Raw genomic sequence first — 18876 nt, forward strand, 5'->3', positions numbered from 1 at the left:
GTTGTCTCTCCCATTAGATTGGGGTTGCCTTTGCCTCTTTTTGTATCATTGGCACTTAGCACAGCGTCTGGCACATAGTAGGGACTTAATAAAGGATTGATTGATTGGATGATGATCTAGTCTAAGAAACAGAGAAGGGGTGGTTAGACAGGTAGAAGAAGCCAACATAAAACAACGTCACAAAAATCCAGAGAGGAGAATGGTCAAGAATGTCAAATGCTGCAGAGGGAGCAAGGAGGATGAGGACTGAGAAAAGACCATGAGATTTGACAAGAGATCATTAGTGAATCTGAAGAGAGCAGTTTGAGCTGAGTGGTGAGGATGGAAGCCAAATGACAGGAAATATAGACGAGGGGAGAAAGCCTAAGTACTGAGTGCTGAGTATTAGACTTCTGTGATCTAGAACTCTGAAAACAATCACCTATCATTCCATATCCTGCTTAAACCTAGTCCTTGTCCTTATCATAACCTGGTCCAGTCTTTCCATCCCTCTTCTTTCCTAGGACATTACCTCTCCTCTGGCTACACTCTATCCTTTCCTACTCTCAACCCTTTCTCAAACTCTACCACCTTCTCCTCTCCAATCCCTCATATTCTTGTGGCTTGGCCGCTCACACCTGGCCAATCAACAGGCATTCATTAAATGATCACCTTGTGCAAATGCCAGGGAAACAAAGAAAAAGCAAAAACAGATTCTACCCTCAAGGAGCTTGTGAGTGACGACAACACGTACAGAAACAGGGATATACTAGACAGAAACAAAGTAGGTAAATGTACCTTAGAGGGGAAAAAACACTAGCAGTTTGGAGGACCAGGAGAGGCCTCCTCGAGAAGCAGAGTGGTAAAGGAAGCCAGGGATTTTAAGAGAAAGAGGTGAGGAAAGAGGGCATTCCAGGTAGGGAGGACAGCCAGAGCAAAGGTTTGAAGGCAGGAGGTGAAGCAATGGGTTTAGGCAATACCAAGTAAGCCAATATGGCTATTGAAAGACTGGAAAGGTAGAAAGGGGCCAGATTGTAAAGACCCCTAAATGCCAAAGGACCTTTAATTTGGTTCTGGAGATTTTAGGGAGCAACTGGAATTTATTGAATGTAGATGATATAATGAGACATAAGTTTTAAGAAAACCATTTTATCAGCTGTATGGAGGATGGATTGGAATGGGGAGAGACAAGGAGCAGGGAGACCAATTACAAAACTATTGAAATAGTTCAGGAGAGAAGTGATAAGGCCTGATGTGCAGGATGGTGGCCTTATGCAAGAAGCTAAAGGGGGACATAAGAGAAATGTTGTAGAGGTGTGAAAAAATGAGATTGGATGACTGCAGCTGGAATTCCTAGTTTCTTTGGTGTCTCCCCCAAAGGCTGTTGTCTGGGAAAAGTCCTGCATAAGACCTTCACAGATCCTTTCCAGATTCAGCTTCTAGAACATTTCCTCCAAGAAATGGACTCATTTCATCTCCCATCCCTAAACATTTGTATTGCTAGGAAAGAGAAATATGGCAGATGGAAACCAGAGAGAGGGGGGTTGGTTTACTTGACAGCTGCTGGAGAAGGGAGGCTTGGGCCTGGGAGGGAACCTGGCACATGGTGATGGAGGGGGTCCACTGAGGCAGGCTTCTGCACCTCCTGGGACAACAGTATCCTCATGAGAGGATCAAAGTTACCATATCTCCCTCAGTCAGTCCACCAGGATTTATGGAGCACTTCCTACATGCCAGGCACTGTGCTAGGCACACCAGGGGAACAAAGAGAGGCAATAACTCAGTCTCTGCACTGGAAGATGTGCTCACAGTCTAATGTGAAAGAACTGTGTCTAGACAAGATACATGCTGTGTAAATGGGAGGTGAAATCAGAGAGGAGGGATGGCTTTGTAAACCTGAAGTGCTGTGGATATCGTGCCATTACTTCTGATGATCCCTCCTCCCCTCAGGCTGGAGGCCCCTGTTGGTCTCTGTGAGGCTGAGGTCAGAGGGAGTCCTACCCAGGATGGGGCAGATGGGGCAGGGGAGAGAAGGAAAGGACACAAGAAAAGAAATGAAATGACCCAAGTAATGGGGACAGGGGAAGGTAAAAGCTATTGAATAAGAAAGGAAAAGTGGGCTAATGGAGGGAGAGCTAGGCTCAGAGTTAAGAAGATCTGGGTTCAAGTTTCCCCTCACACACATACTGGCTCCATGAGTCTCCAAGGCCCCCAGCCTCTCAGTGCCACAGACACTTCTCTGAGAGGACAGTAAGCAGGGCACTGGGAGAGAAATCACTGTCTAGTCCCCTCCAAAATATTCCCCCTCCATCAGTCTCCAGTGTTGCCAGGCAGGTCAGACTCCTGTGGCCTCAATTCTTTCATCTGGATTGGACCTTGGAAAGAGGTTTGAACCTCCCAGCGCTGAGCGAAGGTCTGGCCACAGCATTTGGATGAGGTTTCCTGAGGGGGTCTGAGCTGGGATGGACAGAATAGGGAGAAAAGGAGAATTCCCAGGATTTAGATGTGGCCCCTGTAGTGAAGAGCTAAGGGCACTGAACAGAGAGAGCCCCAGTCAGGGAGAGGTCTGGGGAAGATCAGAGGGGGCCCATATGAGGAGGCAAAGGGCACTGGAGAGAGGCAGCCTACGCAGGGAGGGGTTTCTTTGCTCTCAGCTTAACAGAAAGAGCCCTTCAGCGACTCCCAGGCTAGACACAGAACGCAGGAGAGGTTTGTACCTTGACAGTTGTTCATAGTGGCATTTGGGAATGTCTCCTCTCCAGAAGGAAGGGCATATCCAGGGACACAGGTGCAGTGGTAACTTCCCTCTGTATTAGCACAGGTTGCATTCAGACCACAAGAGGCACTATTGGGTGGTACACATTCATTAACATCTGCAACATGAAAAAGAGAAAAAAAGCAACAAGACATACATTTTGACACGACCAATGTGGTCATTTGTTTCAACTGTCTACAGTGTGCTATTTGTTCAAGGGGGTGGGAGAAAGAGGAAAGAAATGTTTGTTGGTTGAAAAAAAAGAAAAGGAAAGATCAGGAAGGTAGTGGAAGGGGGTGGGCTCAGGGACAGTTCCTCATCTCTGAATGTTCTCTGGGACCTTCCTGCTGGCATGTAAGTACAGACATCTCTTCTCAGGCCTCTGACAGTAAAAGGGAGAAAAGATAGAGGAGGTAGCTTGAGGAGGCAAGAGGGATTTCTGAGGATGAGGGAGATCTGAGGAGCCCATGGCCAAGGAGAAGCTGATGATTTGGAGGCAGAGGGTCAGGTCATGATCTCCAAGGTCAGCTCTAAGAGAGGAGAGAGGGCATGAGGTGGAGGGCACCAGTAAAGGGGCTGGCCTGAGCAAGGAAGGAGAAGAGAATGGTCTGGGAGGGATGATGGCCAGGAGGTGAGGGAACTCTGGGACGGCAGCCTTGATCTTTTCAGTAGAGTAAGAGGCCAGGTCCTTTGCTGAGGCCCCAGCGGGGAGAGGGTCATGGGCATGAGGGAGTTAAGGAGACAAAGCAGGGTTTTGAACTGTCCCACTGGAAGGGAAGAAACTTTAGGAATAATACAGAGATGAAATTGTGGACAAATACAAAGATTAGGCAGGTAGTGTGACCTGTCATCCCTGTTCCCTGAGAGGGAGGCTGAGGTGGATCTCTTGAGCTTTGGGGATCTGAGTTATAGGAGGTTTAAAGCCAATTTAGTGTCTGTGCTAACCTGGTACCAATACAATGAGTTCTAGGAGGGGAGGGCTGCCAGGGTGCCTAAGGATAGGAAAACTAGACCAGATTGGAAATGGAAGAGGAGAAAAGTTACTTTACAATCAATGGTGGGATTGGGCTCAGGAATGGGTGCTGCACTTCCATCTGGTGAGATTGGGAGACTAAGGAAAGAAAGAAGAAAGAGAGAAAAAGAAAAACAAAAAAAAGAAAAGAAAGAAAAAAGAAGAAAGGAAGGAAGAAGAAAAAAGAGAACAAAAAGCTTATTGTCTAGCAGGGAAGGTCCAGTTAGAATCAGACAATAGGAACTTGATCCAGGATATGAGATCCCATGTTGAGAGCTGGAGGGACCACCCCAACCTCCACCTTTCTCAGATAAAGAAAGGGAAGGCCATGGTGGGGAAATGACTTGTCCAGGTTCTCACAGCCAGTAAGTCTCAAAGATGGGATTTGATTCTCCCTCCTCTGACCCCCAGAGCCAATGCTCTTCCCATTGGATCCCCCAGCCTTCCAGGGATGACTTTCTTCAGCAGCTACTTATAATACTTACTTACAATGGGTAAATATAATTATAGCTAGCATGTAGATAGTGCTTTAGGCTTTCTAAAGCACTTTATAAATATTATCTCACTTGATCCTCATCACCTCAGAGGTAGGTGCTGTTATCATCCCCATTTTACAATTTATGAAACTGAAGGAGGAAAAGGTCAAGTGACTTGCCCAGGGTCATGTGGCATCTACAGTTGGATTTCACCTCCGGTCTCTCTGACTCTGGGTCCAATGCTCTATCCACTGTACCTGCTAGCTACCTCAAATCATAACCTCTTTTGGGCTTCGTTTTCTTTGGATTTTAAATGTTTCATTAGCACTCTTAGGATATTGTAGTGAAAAAGGAGCTGGCCTTGGAGCTAGAAGACCAGGGTTCAAGTCCTGCCCTTGACACATGTTGGCTCTGTGATTCTGGGAAAAGTCACTTAATTTCTCAGTGCTCTAAGCAGCTCTCTCTAAGACTATAAGTGGCTGTGTATTAAAAACGTATAACAGCAAATGTTTTGTAGATCAGGGAAACCCAGCTATACCTCCTGCCTGGAGCATGCTGCCTCCCCATCTCTGCCTGTTTGGATCCTCTTCTGTTCAGTTCAATTCACCAAACACTGAGTGCCTACTGCATGCCATGCACTGAGGATACATGGACCAAACCAAAACAATACCCCTGTCCCCAAAGAGCTTATATTCTACCGGAATCCTCCCTGATTCCCTCCACCTTGCCCCAGTTCAAAGGAATCTCTTTCCCTATTCACATTTGTTCATATACAGTTTTTTGGTCTTTTTTAGAGGGGTTGAGGAACTGCAGGCCTATCACAGTCTACTTTGTATTCTATTTATTTGTGTTATAGCCTTTCTAGTTGACTGTAGGTTCCTTAAAGGCAAGGTCTGTGGTATTCTTCTTTGTATCTTTTCGATCCATAACCACTCAAAAAACTTTGGCCTGACCATACACATAGGAAGGACCAAGTGAATGAAGAATGTCTATAACCTATCCAGAAAAACCGAATATAAGCTTTCAGGGAGAAAAATAGGCATTCAGTGAAAGAGAGGACTTTCAAGCATTCTTGATGAAAAGAACAGAGCTGAATAGAAAATTTGACTTTCAAATACAAGAATCAAGAGAAGGGTGAAAAGGTAAACCGGAAAAAGAGATCAGAAGGGACTTGTTAAAGTTGAACTGTTTACATTCCTACATGGAAAGAGGATATTTGTAACCCATGAGACCTTTCTCAGTATTAGGGTAGTTGGAAGGAATACACACACATACACACACACACACATAAAGAAAGAGAGCGAGCACAGGGTGAGTTAAATAAGAAGGGATGATATCTAAAAAATAAAATTAAGGGGTGAGAGACAGGAATGTACTGGGAGAAGGAGAAAAGGGAGAGGTAAAATAGGGCAAATTATCTCACATGAAAGAGACAAGTAAAAGCTTTTACAATAGAGGAGAAGAGGGAGGAGGTGAGAGGGAATGGGGGAACCTGATTCTCACTGGATTTGGCTTAAGGAGGGAATAACATACACACTCAATTGGGTATGTAAATCTATCTTACCCTACAGGAAAATAGGTGAAAAGGAGATGGGGAGGATGATAGAAGGGAGGAGGGGAATCAGAGGCAAATACTTTTGGGAGGGACAGGATCAAAGGAGAGAATAGAACAAGCGGGAGCAGGATAGGAAGGAGGGAAATATAGTTAGTCTTTTACAACATGACTGTTACGGAAGTATTTTGCATGACTACACATGTATAACATATCAAATTGCTTGCCTTCTCAATGAGGGTGGGTCAGGAGGGGAAAAGGGAGAGAATGTGGAACTCAAAGTTTTCTAAAAACGACTGCTAAAAATTATTTTTATGTTCAACTGGGAAAAAAGATATATGGGCAATGGGGTATAGAAATCTATGTTACCCTACAGGAAAATAGAAGGGAAGGGAATAAGAGAAGGTAGAGGTGTGATAGAAGGGAGGGTAGGGGCATCTAGGTGGTGCAGTGAGCAGAATACTGGCCCTGGAGTCAGGACCTGAGTTCAAATCCAGCCTCAGACACTTGACACTTACTAGCTGTGTGATCTTGGGCAAGTCATTTAAACCCAATTGCCCTGCTTTCCCCCCTCCGAAAGAAAAAAAAAGAAGGGAGGGAGACAGAAGGAAGGGGTAATCAGAATGTATGCTATCTTGGAATGGGGGGAGGAGAGAGATGAGAAGAAAATTTGGAGCTCAAAATCTTGTGGAAGTGAATATTGAAAACTAAAAAGAAACAAAGAAATAATTTTAAAAGAGTGTCTATAACACATATTATGACCTGCAGTTGGATGGAAGACTTATAGAGCATGCTCATCATTATGTATATTTGGGACAGACCATAGAGACAGAAAGTGAATTGAGCTCAAAATTCTTCAGAGGAGGATAGCAGTCTGGACTTCAAGATATTACCAATTTCCTCTATTGACCCCTAAAAAATAAAGGTCTATATTGTAATACCAATATTCCATTGCTGTTACAGTCTGACTGTGAGACATAGAACATAACTGAGGTCCACACATGGGGTGCTAGAGAGGCCCATGGGAGTGTGAGCTCCCTATATCCTAGAACCAATGAGGAACTCCAAAACACAGAAGGAAAACTGTCTTCAGGGAAATGCATGATAGAAAAAAGATGGTCTGGGCATTTGAAGAGGGTGAGGGAAGTCAGGGGAATGGGTCCAAGTGCTGGATCAGAGTTATAGAAGGATCATGGAGGAAGGTCCATTGGGTGGACTCTCTGCTGCAAAAGGAAGTCAGATAGCCAGGATAATAACAACAGCCTCCATTTCTCTGGCACCTTAAAGTTACAAAGGCTTTCTTTACCACACTCTTGGGAGGTGGGCTAGGAGTCCTACATATGAGCCCCCTGAGCCTCAGAGGGGGTGAATGACTTGTCCACGACCCCAAAGTAGGCAGGGCCAGTGCATCAGGCTAAGGGATCCTATGCTGAAGGGAACCGTTCTTCCCACCAGATGGACATGGGGCTGCCTCAATGCTCACAAAGTCTTTAAGACTTGAGAGCATCTGACTAGTGCTGCCCATATTCTGTTCCCTAGAACACTTGGTTCCAAACTTCTTCCAGCTCAGAGGGGGATAGGCCTGCCCAGGTTCCCTGTCCAAGGTACTTCTTGCCTTGGCCCTGAGCCTTGACTGACTCATTGAGTGCTTTAATCCATTACCCCAGAAGTCCCATAGGGTTGTGGGTCCTTCTATTCCCTAGAGATATAAATCCCTCTGCACTCAGACTGGTTCTCACTGCTTTTAGTAAATCCTGGTTCACATGTGCACACATAACTTCCAACTGAATTCTCACAGATTTCATTTGGCAAACAGGGTGATTTGTTCTGACATTAATTTTTATCTCCAAAAGGAAGGGACTGGGGGTGATTAGTAATCCTAGTTTGAACACAACAGAGACCTGGGTGGAGTTCCTAACTCCCTTGGCCTGTCTTGCCCCTGTGTGCCTGCTGGGGATGATGGGAACTGGGCTGGACAGAAGCATCCCAAGCCTTGAAACCTTGAGACCTCTTCCTTCAGTCTCCATATCACTCCCTGGCCTGGGCTTCCTGGGACAATGACCACAGTAAAACTAATTTCCTTCTGTTTCCTTCTTTGGGTGAGATTGGCCAAACAGCATCCTTCCCTCCCTCACCTTCCTCCTGCTCCTTTTTATTATAAAACTGTAGAGCTGGAAAGAAATCTAGAGGTCATGTTATCGAATATCCATAATTTACAGGTGAGAAAACTGAGGCTCAGAGAGGTATAGAGACATAGGAAAGGTACTTTAAACATCAGAGGTGAGGTTTGAACCCCAATCCCCTGACTAAAGTCAGTACTGTTGCCACATTTCCACATGGGTTCTTAGTCACCATGTGATGTCCTCCACCAGTTACTTACTACATCCTCACCTCACCTTGGCTAAGTCACAAATTCTTTGGGATTCAATTTGTTTTTTAAAATATTTTTTGACATTTTTTTCTTTTAAAAACAAAACAATCATATGAAAAATGCTCTAAATCACTATTGATTAGAGAAATGCAAATCAAAATAACTCTGAGGTACCACTTTACACCTGTCAGATTGGCTAACATGACAAAACAGGAAGATGATAAATGTTGGAGAAGATGTGGAGAGTTGGAACACTAATTCATTGTTGGTGGAGCTGTGAGCTGATCCAACCATTCTGGAGAGCAATTTGGAATTATGCCCAAAGGGCTACAAAAATGTGCATAAACTTTGACCCAGCAATATTGCTTCCAGGACTGTATCTCAAAGAGAGCATAAAAATGGGAAAGGGTCCCACATGTACAAAAATATTTATAGCAGCTCTCTTTGTGTTGGCCAAGAACTGGAAACTGAGGGTATGCCCATCAATTGGGGAATGACTGAACATGTATATGAATATAATGGAATACTATTGTGCTATAAGAAATGATGAACAGGAAGACTTCAGAGAGGCCTGGAAGGACTTATATGATCTGATGCTGAGTGAAAGCAGCAGAACCAGGAGAACTTTGTGCACAGCAACAATCACAGTGTGCAAAGAATTTTTCTGGTAGACTTAGCCCTTCACAGCAATGCAAGGACCTAAAACATTCCCAATGGACTCGAGGCAAAACATCTTCCCCATCCAGAGAAAGAACTATGGAACTGGATCGCAAAATGAAGCAGACCATTTTCTCTTGTGTTATGTTTTGTTTTGTTTTCATGGATTCTCCCACTCATTTTAATTCTTCTATGCAATATGACTAAGGTGAAAATGTATTTAATAAGAATACATGTGTAGAACCTATATGAGACTGCACGCTGCCTCAGGGAGGGAGGGGGGAAGGAACGAGAAAGGTAGGAGAGGGAGGGGGAAAATCTAAGATATATGGAAGTGACTGTAGAAAACTGAAAACAAATAAATTAATTAATTAAAAAAAACCAGACTGCCACTTCCCAAGGATGCCCTCCTATGCTCCCCCACCCCCATCCCACATCCTCACTTTGTAACTAATATATACAGTCAAGGAAAACCAAACAATACATTGTGGGTTTCAGTTTCCTCTTCTGTCAAATGCATGGGTTGGACTAGATGTCCTCCAGGTCCCTTCCAGGGCTGCATCTATGACCCTATTCTTAACCAGGCTTCATTTTTATCTTAAGTGTCATAAGCAGATATTCCTGAGTAAAGGGAGGAGATAAGGGGAGAAAATCCTGCCCTCCCCAGACACACATGCATTTAACTCTACATACTGCAGTGGCAGAGAACAGAGCAGTGCTAGCGGTGCTAGACCTGTGCTCCTCCTTATCTCTGGGAGAAGGTGAGCCTCCATTTCAGATGCGATAAGCTAACATTCCCATGGTACCTAGTATGTGCCAGGCACTGGGCTAAGCAGTTTGCAAACATTATCTCATTTGATCCTCACAACAATTCTCTTAGGCAGATGCTATTATAATCCTCATTTTGCACTTGAGGAAACTGAGGTTAAGTGACTTATCCAAGGTCACCTTGCTAGTGAGTGTTTGAGGCTGGATATGAACTCAGGTCTTCCTGATTCCCAGACCAGCAGTATCTCCACTGTGTCACCTATATGACGTTATCCCAAACAAGGCAAATATATCCATTCTAAAGGCCTCGTCCAATATACTCAGTATCTGGGACTCACTCTGGATGGGAGAGAGTGTGAAGCCAGGTACCTGGGATTGGAAGGAGCAGGAAGAGACGGGATGGTTCCTTTAATTTATAAGGTTTAGGAATAAAAGTTGTGTGGAGCAGGAAAATCATTGTGCTGTGTATCACAGTTGGGAAACCCTGCTTCTCTATGTCACCCTGCTATCACGTGCCTCTATGCATTTGTTCAGTTTTTTCAATCATGTCATACTCTTTGTGACCTCATTTGAGGTTATCATGGTGAATATACCAGAGTGGGTTGCCATAGCCTTTTCCAGTTCATTTTACAGATGAAGAAACTGAGGCAAAGAGAGTTAAGTGATTTGCCCAGGGTCACACAGCTAGTAAATATCTGAAGCCAGATTCGAACTATGGAAGATGAGTCTTAATGATCCCAGGCCCAGCACTCTATCCACACAGCCATCTAGCTGCCAAGGGTGGTTATGAGATTATCTTTATAAAGCACTTAGCATTGCGCCTTATTCTCTTCCTTCTCCAGGGGCCTCAGTCCATCCCCTGGGAGTCCCTGGGCTGCTTCCCACAGGAGCTTACCTATGCAGGTATAATTCCCATTCTCTTGGACTTCCTCAAAGCCTGGCTTGCATTTGCACGTAAAGCTTCCAGGGTTATTTATACAGAGCCCACGGGGTTCACACCTTAAGGGGTTGCTCTGACATTCATCTATATCTGTAATAGAAAGAAAAAGCAGATGAGAACGACCTCTAATGAGGACACAGCAGAGACCCAGGAGGGGTGTCTGGACGCTGGCATCTCTTGTTACTATCCAGCTCCTAGAGAGGATGGAACTGGGCTGGATAGAGATACCCCAAGTTCCTGGAGCCTCCATCCTCTTCTATTAAGTCTCTATTGACCTCCTTGGCCTGGAACTCCAGAAGCAATGATCTTAGGGCCTTTCATTTCCTTGCCTTTCCTTCTTTGGGTGAAATCGACCCAGGAAGCTGAGTTCCCTTTTATTACAGGCTCCCAGAGCTGGGCAGCTGGGTGCCTCAGTGTATAGAGCTCCAGGTCTGGAGTCAGCAAACCTCCTCTTCCAGAGTTCAAATCCAGCCTCAGACACTTCCTAGCTGTGTGACCCTGGGCAGGTCTCTGTTTGCCTCAGTTTTTCATCTGTCAAATGGGCTGGAGAAGGAAATGGTAAAGCACTCCACTATCTCTGCCAAGAAAACCCCAAAGTGGATCAGAGAGTCAGACACCACTGAATCGACTGAACAGATTTGTAGGGACCCTAGAGGTCATCTGGTCCAACACCAAATGAGGAAACTGAGGCCCAGAGAAGTTAAGTGATCTGAGGTCATAAAGCTAGTTTTGCTCGTTGAGTTTGGGGCTGAAGGTGCCAGACTTCTATTCACTCTCACGCTTAAATGAAAAGTTTTGTGAGAACAAGGGATGGTCTCTCTCTCCTATTTCCTTTTTTGTTGTTTTTTGTTCTTGATATTTGTATCACCAATATTTATGGAATTTCTGGGTGCATGCTTCTCTTTCATCTTGGCTGAGGGAGCCCTCAGGTTTCTCCCTAGTGACCCAGATGTTCTGCCCCCTTGATGTGAAGTCTTAGACTTCACAAGGTCTTAGACTGGCTCATCCATCTGGGGAGGAAGGGGGACCCTTCTTGGGTCTGGCCATTCCCCCCAATCACTGCCCCATTGGTTGACGTAATCCCATTTTCCTTGGACAGATTCTAATTATTCAAACAAACTAGGAAATCCCAGAGCCTCCAGACATAGCAGAGAGAATGGTCTGTCTTTCAGTACAGCCAGCTTCTGGCTCGGTGTGAAGGTCAGGGAGGGAATGCTGGGAGCAGGAAGGCCAGGGCCCTCCAGGGACCTTCTTAGCCCCACCTCCCTGAAGGAGTGGGACCTGTGAGCATCTCTCTTCCTGTGATGCTGTTTAAAATGTGGCCCAGAGACTCCTGATAGGTCTCAATAAACCACCTGGTCCTCAAGTTCATCTCCCAAAGCATCTGTTAACAATATAAGGTCATCAAGTTCCTGATATGGACAAGGACAGGAAGTGGATGAGACAATGGCCAAGGCTTGGGCTTTCATCCCAGTTGGAATTACAAGTTTTTTCAAGGTCTCCCTTAAAGGCTGTTGTTGGGGAAAGTCCTGCATAAAGCCTTCACAGTGCCTTTCCAGAGTCAACTTCCAGAACATTTCCTCCAAGAAATGGGCTAATTCATCTCCCATCCTTAAACATCTGTATTGCTGGGAAGGAGAAATACGGCAGATGGAAATTAGAGAGAGGGGGGCTGGTCTGCTGAACAGCTGCTGGAGAAGGGAGGCTTGAGCCTGGGAGGGGACCTCGCACACAGTGAGGAAGGGGACCTGCCAAAAGGCAAACTTCTGCACCTCCTGAGCCCTCACTTTCTTCATCAGAGGATCCAAAATACCTCTAGTATCTCCCTCAGTCAGTCCACCAGCATTTATGGAGCACTTCCTACATGTCGGGCACTGTGCTAGGCACACTGGGGGTACAAAGAGAGGCAACAATTCAGTCTCTGCACTGGAAGATGTGCTCACAGCCTAATGGGGGAGACAACAGACAAACAATGTGTCCAGACAAGATGCATGCAGTGTAAATGAGAAGCAAAATCAGACAGAAGAGAGGGCTTTGCAAAGCTGATGTGCTGTGGATATCGTGCCATTACTTCTGATGATCCCTCCTCCCTTAGGCTGGAGGCCCCTGTTGGTCTCTGTGAGGCTGAGCCCAGAGGGAGTCCTACCCAGGATGGAGTAGATGGGGCAAGGGAGAGAAGGAAAGGACACAAGAAAAGAAATAAAGTGACCCAAGTAATGGGGGCAGGGGAAGGTAAAAGCTATTGAATAAGAAAGGAAAAGTGGGCTAATGGAGGGAGAGCTAGGCTCAGAGTTAAGAAGATCTGGATTCAAGTTTCCCCTCACACACATACTGGCTCTATGAGTCTCCAAGGCCTCCAGCCTCTCAGTGCCACAGACTCTTCTGTGAGAGGACAGTGAGCAGGGCACTGGGAGAGAAATCACTGTCTAGTCCCCCCCAAAATATCCCTCCTCCCTCTGTCTCCTAAACATTGGGTCCCACAGGCAGCAGTGCCAGGCAGGTCAGATTCCTGTGGCCTCAGTCCCTTCTTCGGGGTTGTAGCTTGGAAAGAGGTTTGAACCTCCCAGCCCTGAACCAAGGTATGAGTGGCCACAGCACTTGGATGAGGTTTCCTGAGGGGGCCTGAGCTGGGATGGACAGAATAGGGAGAAGGGGTGAGTTCCCTGAACTTAGAGGTGGCCCCTGTAGTGAGGAGCTAAGGGCACTGAACAGAGAGAGCCCTAGTCAGGGAGGGTCCTGGGGAAGGTCAGAGGGGGCCCATATGAGGAGGCAAAGGGCAGAGGTGGCCCATGCAGGGAGGGGTTTCTCTGCTCTCACCTCAGCACAAAGAGCCCTTCAGTGGGTCCCACGCTAGACACAGAATGCAGGAGAGGTTTGTACCTTGACAGTTGTTCATAGTGGGCTTTGGAAATGTCTTCCTTCCAGAAGGAAGTGTATATCCAGGGTTACAGATGCATTGGTAACTTCCTATTGTATTAACACAGGCTGCATTCGGACCACACGAGGCATTAATGGGTGATGCACATTCATTAATATCTGCAATAAAAGAAAAGAGAAAAGGAATGAAACATCCATATTTGCACATGGCCCAAGTGGGCATTTGTTCCATCTGACTACACTATGCTGTTTGTTACAGGGGCTTTCTTTTTCATTTTCTTTTCCAAAGAGGTTAAAAGAATAGGAAAGAAATTCTTGCTGGTTGAAAAAAGAAAACAAAAAAGAAGGGAAGAAAAAAAAGGAAAAATCAGGAAGGAAGTGGAAGGGGGTGGGCTCAGGGACAGTTCCTCATCTCTGAATTCTCTCTGGGACCTTCCTGCTGACATATAAATACAGACATCTCTTCTCAGGCCTCTGACAGTGACAGGGGGAAAAGACATAGGAGGTAACTTGAGGAGGCCAAGAAGGATATCTGAGGATGGGGGAGATCTGAGGAGGCCATGGCTAAGAAGAGGCAGATGATTTGGAGGGGGAGGGTAAGGTCACGGTGTCCAGGGCCAGTTCCAGGAGAGAGGAGAGGGGATGAGATGGAGGCACCAGTAAAGGGGCTGGCCTGGGCAAGGAAAAGAGTCATGTCTTCCCCAGAAAGAGAGGAACAGGAGAAGAGAATGGTCTGGAAAGGATGATGGCCAGGAGGTGAGGGAGCTCTGGGAGGGCAGCCTTGATCTTCTCAGTAGAGTAGGAGGCCAGGTGCCCTGCTAAGATCCTAGGGGGGATAGGGTCATGGGCATGAGGGGGTTAAGGAGGCAGGGCAGGGTTTTGAACTGTCCCATTGGAAGGGAAGCAGCTTTTGGAGTACTACAGAGATGAAATTGTGGACAAATTACAGGATCAGGCAGGTAGGAAGCCCTGTGATCCCGGCTCCCTGACAGGGAGGTTCAGGTGAATCCCTTGAGCTCTGGAGTTCTGAGCTACAGCAGGGTTCAAGTCAATGAGTGTCTACACTAAGTCTGGCTCCAGTAGAGTGAGTTCCTAGGAAGAGAGGGCTGGCAAGCTGCCTAAGGATGGGAAAACTGGCTCAGGTTGGAAATGGAACAGGAGAAAAATCCCCTGTGAATAAATCAAAGCAGGACTGGGCCCAGGAGTGGATGCTGCACTTCCAGCCTGGTGAGATCGGAAGGGAGGAAGGGAGGGAGAGAAGGAGGGGCGGAGAGAGAAAGAGAGAGAGAGAGAGAGAGAGAGAGAGAGAGAGAGAGAGAGAGAGAGATTGCAAATAAAAGGATTATTGTCTAGCAAAGAAGGCCCACTTGGGAAGTAAAGTGCCCAGGTTCTCACAGCCAGTAAGTCTCAAAGATGGGATCCGATTCTCCCTTCTCTGACTCTAGAGCCAATGCTCTTCCCACTGAACCCCCCAGCCTCCCAGGGATAACATGACTTTCTTCAGCAGCTACTTACCACCTGCCTATGGATAATAATTATAATTATAGCTAGTTTTAATATAATGCTTTAGGGTCTATTAAGCGCTTTACAAATATTATCTCACTTCACCCTCACAACAGCCTAGGAGCTGGCTGCTGTTACTATTCCCTTTTTACAGTTTATGAAAGTGAGGAAGGCAGAGGTGAAGTGACTTGCCCAGGGTCACACAGCATCTGAGGTTGGATTTGAATGCAAGTCTTTCTGACTACGGGTCCAATGCTCCATCCACTATGCCCACTAGCTACCTCAAACCACAAACTCTTTGTGTTTCATTTTCTTTGGATTTGAAATGTTTCACTAGTAAGTAAGAAGAATGGTAACAGTATCATAGTGAACAGAGAGCTGGCCTCAGAACCAGAACCAGAAGAACTGGGATCAAGGCCTGTCCCTGATATATGTTGGCTGAGTGATCTTGGGAAAGTCACGTAACTTCTCAGTGCTCTAAGCAGCTCTCTAAGACTATAAATGACTATATATTAAGAATGTATAAGAGCAAATGTTTTGTAGGGCAAGGAAACTCTGCTGAACCTTCTCCCTGGAGCACATTGCCTCCCCATCCCTGCCTGTTAGGATCCTCTTCTGTTCAGTTCAATTCAAGAAACACTAATTGAGTGCCTACTGTGTGCCAGGCACTGAGGATAGAAGGACAAAATCAAGACAGTCCCCCTGTCCCCAAAGAGCTCACATTCTACTGGAGTCCTCCCTGATTCCCTTCCCCTTGCCTCAGTTCAAAGGAATCTCTCTCCCTGTTCACATTTGCTCATACACAACATTTTGTTGGGGGAAAAGGTAGACAGCATGCCCATAACAGTCTACTTTGTATTCTACTTATTTGTGTCACAGTCTTTCTAACTGACTACAAGCCCCTTACAGTCATTCTTTTTTGGATCTCCCCAATCCATAACCACACAAAGGAGTTTGGCCTGACCATCTACCCAGGAAAAGATCAAGTGAAGGAAGAATGTCTATTGCCCAGATTATGACATGCAGTTGGATGGAAAACCTATAGAACATGCTTATCATTATGTATATTTGGGACAGAAAGTACAGATAGGAAGTGAATTGGGCTCAAAGTTAAGGGGAGAAGGATAGCAGACTGGAATTCAAGAAATTGCCAATCTCTCCTAATGACCCTTAACTTCTGGAAAATAAAGGTCTATACTTTAATACTAATATTCCATTGGTGTTACAGTCTGAGTGTGAGACATAAAACAAAATCAAGGTCCACACAGAGGGTGCTAGAGAGGCCCCATGAGAGTGTGAGCCTTTGTATTCTCTAACCAATGAGGAACTTCAAGTGACTGTGCACTAGTAAATGTAGCTAGTGCTAGTAAAAGTCTGAGGTTACACTTGAATTCAGGAAGATGATTCTTAGAGGTTCCAGGCCCAGCCCTCATCCACTGAGCCACCCAGCTGTCCAGAGTTGTTGTTCTGAGATTATATTTATAAAGCACTTAGCATCATGCCTATATAAATGCTTATTTTCTTCCTTCTCCCTTAGAATGAGTGTTCTATAAATGAGCAAATGGAGGCTCCGACCTGGTAAGGGACTTATCCATGGTCCTGTAGCAGGGAGTGCCAGGGGGTCAGACCAAGAGTCCTATCCCAAAGCCACTGCTGCTGCCTCTGTGCCCACAGGCTCCAGGGTGTCCAGCTGGTCTTGCCCACAATCTGTTCCCTACAGTGCTTTGGCCCAAGCTTCCTCTCCCAGATCAGAGGTTCCTGGATTAGTTCTTTGTGGCTGACTCCCTGTCCTAGGCTCTGGAGAGCAGCCCAAATTCCTCTGGGTGACTCTGCCCCAGCTCTCTTGGCTCTGACTTCTGGGGGAAGCATCACCCCTTCCCCATATAAACTGCTCCCTGCCTTGGCCCTGACCCTTATCTGGCTCACCCAGGGGGCTTCTCATAGATACCCTGAGAGCCTCAGTTCATCCCCTGGGAGTCCCTGGGTTGCCTCCCACAGGGGCTTACCAATGCAGTCCATAATCTGGTTCTTGTTCCTTTTGCCAAAGCCTGGCTTGCATTTGCACATATAACTTCCGAGTATATTTATACAGAGCCCATGGGGGTCACAGAATGAGGGATTTTGCTGACATTCATCCATGTCTGTAAGAGGAAGGGAAAGGGGATGAGGACCAACCCTAGCTTGGACGTAACAAAGATCTGGGAGGGGTGTCCAGACACTGGCATCTCTTGCCACTATCCAGCTCCTGAAGAAAGTGGAACTAGGCTGGACATAGAACTAGGCCCTGGAGCCTCCATACCTTTCTGTTAAGACTCTCTTTTCCTCCTTGTCCTGGGTCTCCTGAACTGATGATTTCAGGGACCCTCATTTCTTGCTCCACTCTTTGGTGAAATTGACCCAGAAAGCAGAGCTCCCTTTTATTACAGGTGACTAGAGTTAGGCGGCTGGATGGCTCAGTGGATTGAGCACCAGGTCTGGAGTCAGCAAGCCTCATCTTCCAGAGTTCAAATCCTAGCTCAGATACTTACTAGCTATGTGACCCTGGGCCAGTAACTTAACCCTGTTTCCCTCAGTTCATCATCTGTCAAATGGGCTGGAGAAGGAAATGGCAAACCATTCCAATATCACTATCAAGAAAACCCCAAGGGGTCACAGAGAGTCAGACATGACTGAAACAACTGAACAAGAGTTGGTAGCGATCCTAGAGATCATCTGGTGCAAGACTAAATGAGGAAACTGAGGCCCAGAGAGGTTAAATGACCTAAGGTTCTAAAGATAGTTTGTGTCATTGAATTTGGGGCTGAAGGCCCAAGGCTTGTATTCCCTCTTATGTGTAAAACAGAAGTTTCTTGAGGGCAGAGAACACATAGTCTCTCTCTCTCTTTCTCTCTCACTCTCTCCAACACTTAAAGAACTGCTAAGTGCATAGTAAATGCTTCATAAATGTCTTCTCTTTCATGTTGGCTGAGAGGACCCTCAGGCTCCTCCCTAGTGACCCAGATGTGCTGCCCCCTTGATGGGGTGAAGCGGGTCTCTGTGGTCTTGGACATGCTCATTCATCTGGGGAGGAGGAAGGCCCCATCTCATGTCTGGCCACTCCCCCCAATCCCTGTCCCATTGGTTGACACCATCCCCTTTGCCTGGGACAGAATTTAGTTATCCAAATAAACTTGGAATTCTCAGAGCCTTCAGACCTAGCAGAGAGAATGGTCTGTCTTTCAGTGCAACCAGCTTCTGGCTTGATGTGAGGGGCAGGGAGGGGATGCTGGGAGCAGGAAGGCCAGGGACTTCCAGGGACCTTCTCAGCCCCACTTCCCTGGGGGAGTGGGACCTGTGAGCATCTCTTTCCCTGTGATGCTGTATCAAAGTGTGACCCAGAGAGTCCTGCCAGGCCTCAGTGAACCACCTGGTCCTCAAACTGATCTCCCAAAGCATCTGTTAATGATGGTTCCTGATCTGTACAAAGACAGGAATTGGATGACACAATTATCAAAGCCTGTGTTTTCATACAAGCTGGAACTTGTAGTTTCTTCAGTGTCTCCCTCAAAGGCTGTTGTCAAGGGAAAGACCTGCATAAAATCTTCACAGCTCCTTTCCAGAATCAACTTCCAGAACATTTCCTCCAAGAAATGGACTCATTTCATCTTCCATCACTAAACATCTGTATTGCTGGGAAAGGGAAATATGGCAGATGGAAACCAGAGAGAGAGAGGCTGGTCTGCTCAGCAGCTGCTGGAAAAAGGAAGCTTAGGCCTGGCTGGGGACCTGGCACACAGTGAGGGCGGGGGCCACAGGGGCAGCTTCTACACCTCCTGGGACCTCACCTTCCTCATCAGAGGATCAAAAATACCTCTAGTATCTTCATCAGTCAGTCAGTACACCAGCATGGTGTATGGAGTACTTCCTATGTGCCAGGCACTGTGCTAGGCACACTTGGGGTACAAAGAGAGGCAATAACAGTCTCTGCACTGGAAGACGTGCTCACA

General features: G+C 46.3%; 1 protein-coding gene across 3 annotated transcripts in view; it reads right to left on the reverse strand.

Moving 5' to 3' along the window:
* The window catches only part of ADGRE5 (adhesion G protein-coupled receptor E5), an 81464-nt gene that overhangs the window by 10250 nt on the left and 52338 nt on the right, over positions 1–18876 (reverse strand). The window contains exons 7-10 of one of the 3 annotated variants that reach the window (XM_072602085.1): positions 16897–17031; positions 13391–13546; positions 10466–10600; positions 2697–2852 (exon numbers count right to left, since the gene is read on the reverse strand). In XM_072602085.1, the coding sequence (XP_072458186.1) occupies positions 2697–2852; positions 10466–10600; positions 13391–13546; positions 16897–17031 (582 nt within the window). The remainder of the gene's footprint in view (positions 1–2696; positions 2853–10465; positions 10601–13390; positions 13547–16896; positions 17032–18876) is intronic. The other 2 variants (XM_072602087.1, XM_072602086.1) reach the window with 2 other exon arrangements.

The sequence above is a fragment of the Notamacropus eugenii genome, chromosome 4 (genome assembly GCF_028372415.1).
Source record: "Notamacropus eugenii isolate mMacEug1 chromosome 4, mMacEug1.pri_v2, whole genome shotgun sequence".
NCBI classification, from domain to species: domain Eukaryota; kingdom Metazoa; phylum Chordata; class Mammalia; order Diprotodontia; family Macropodidae; genus Notamacropus; species Notamacropus eugenii.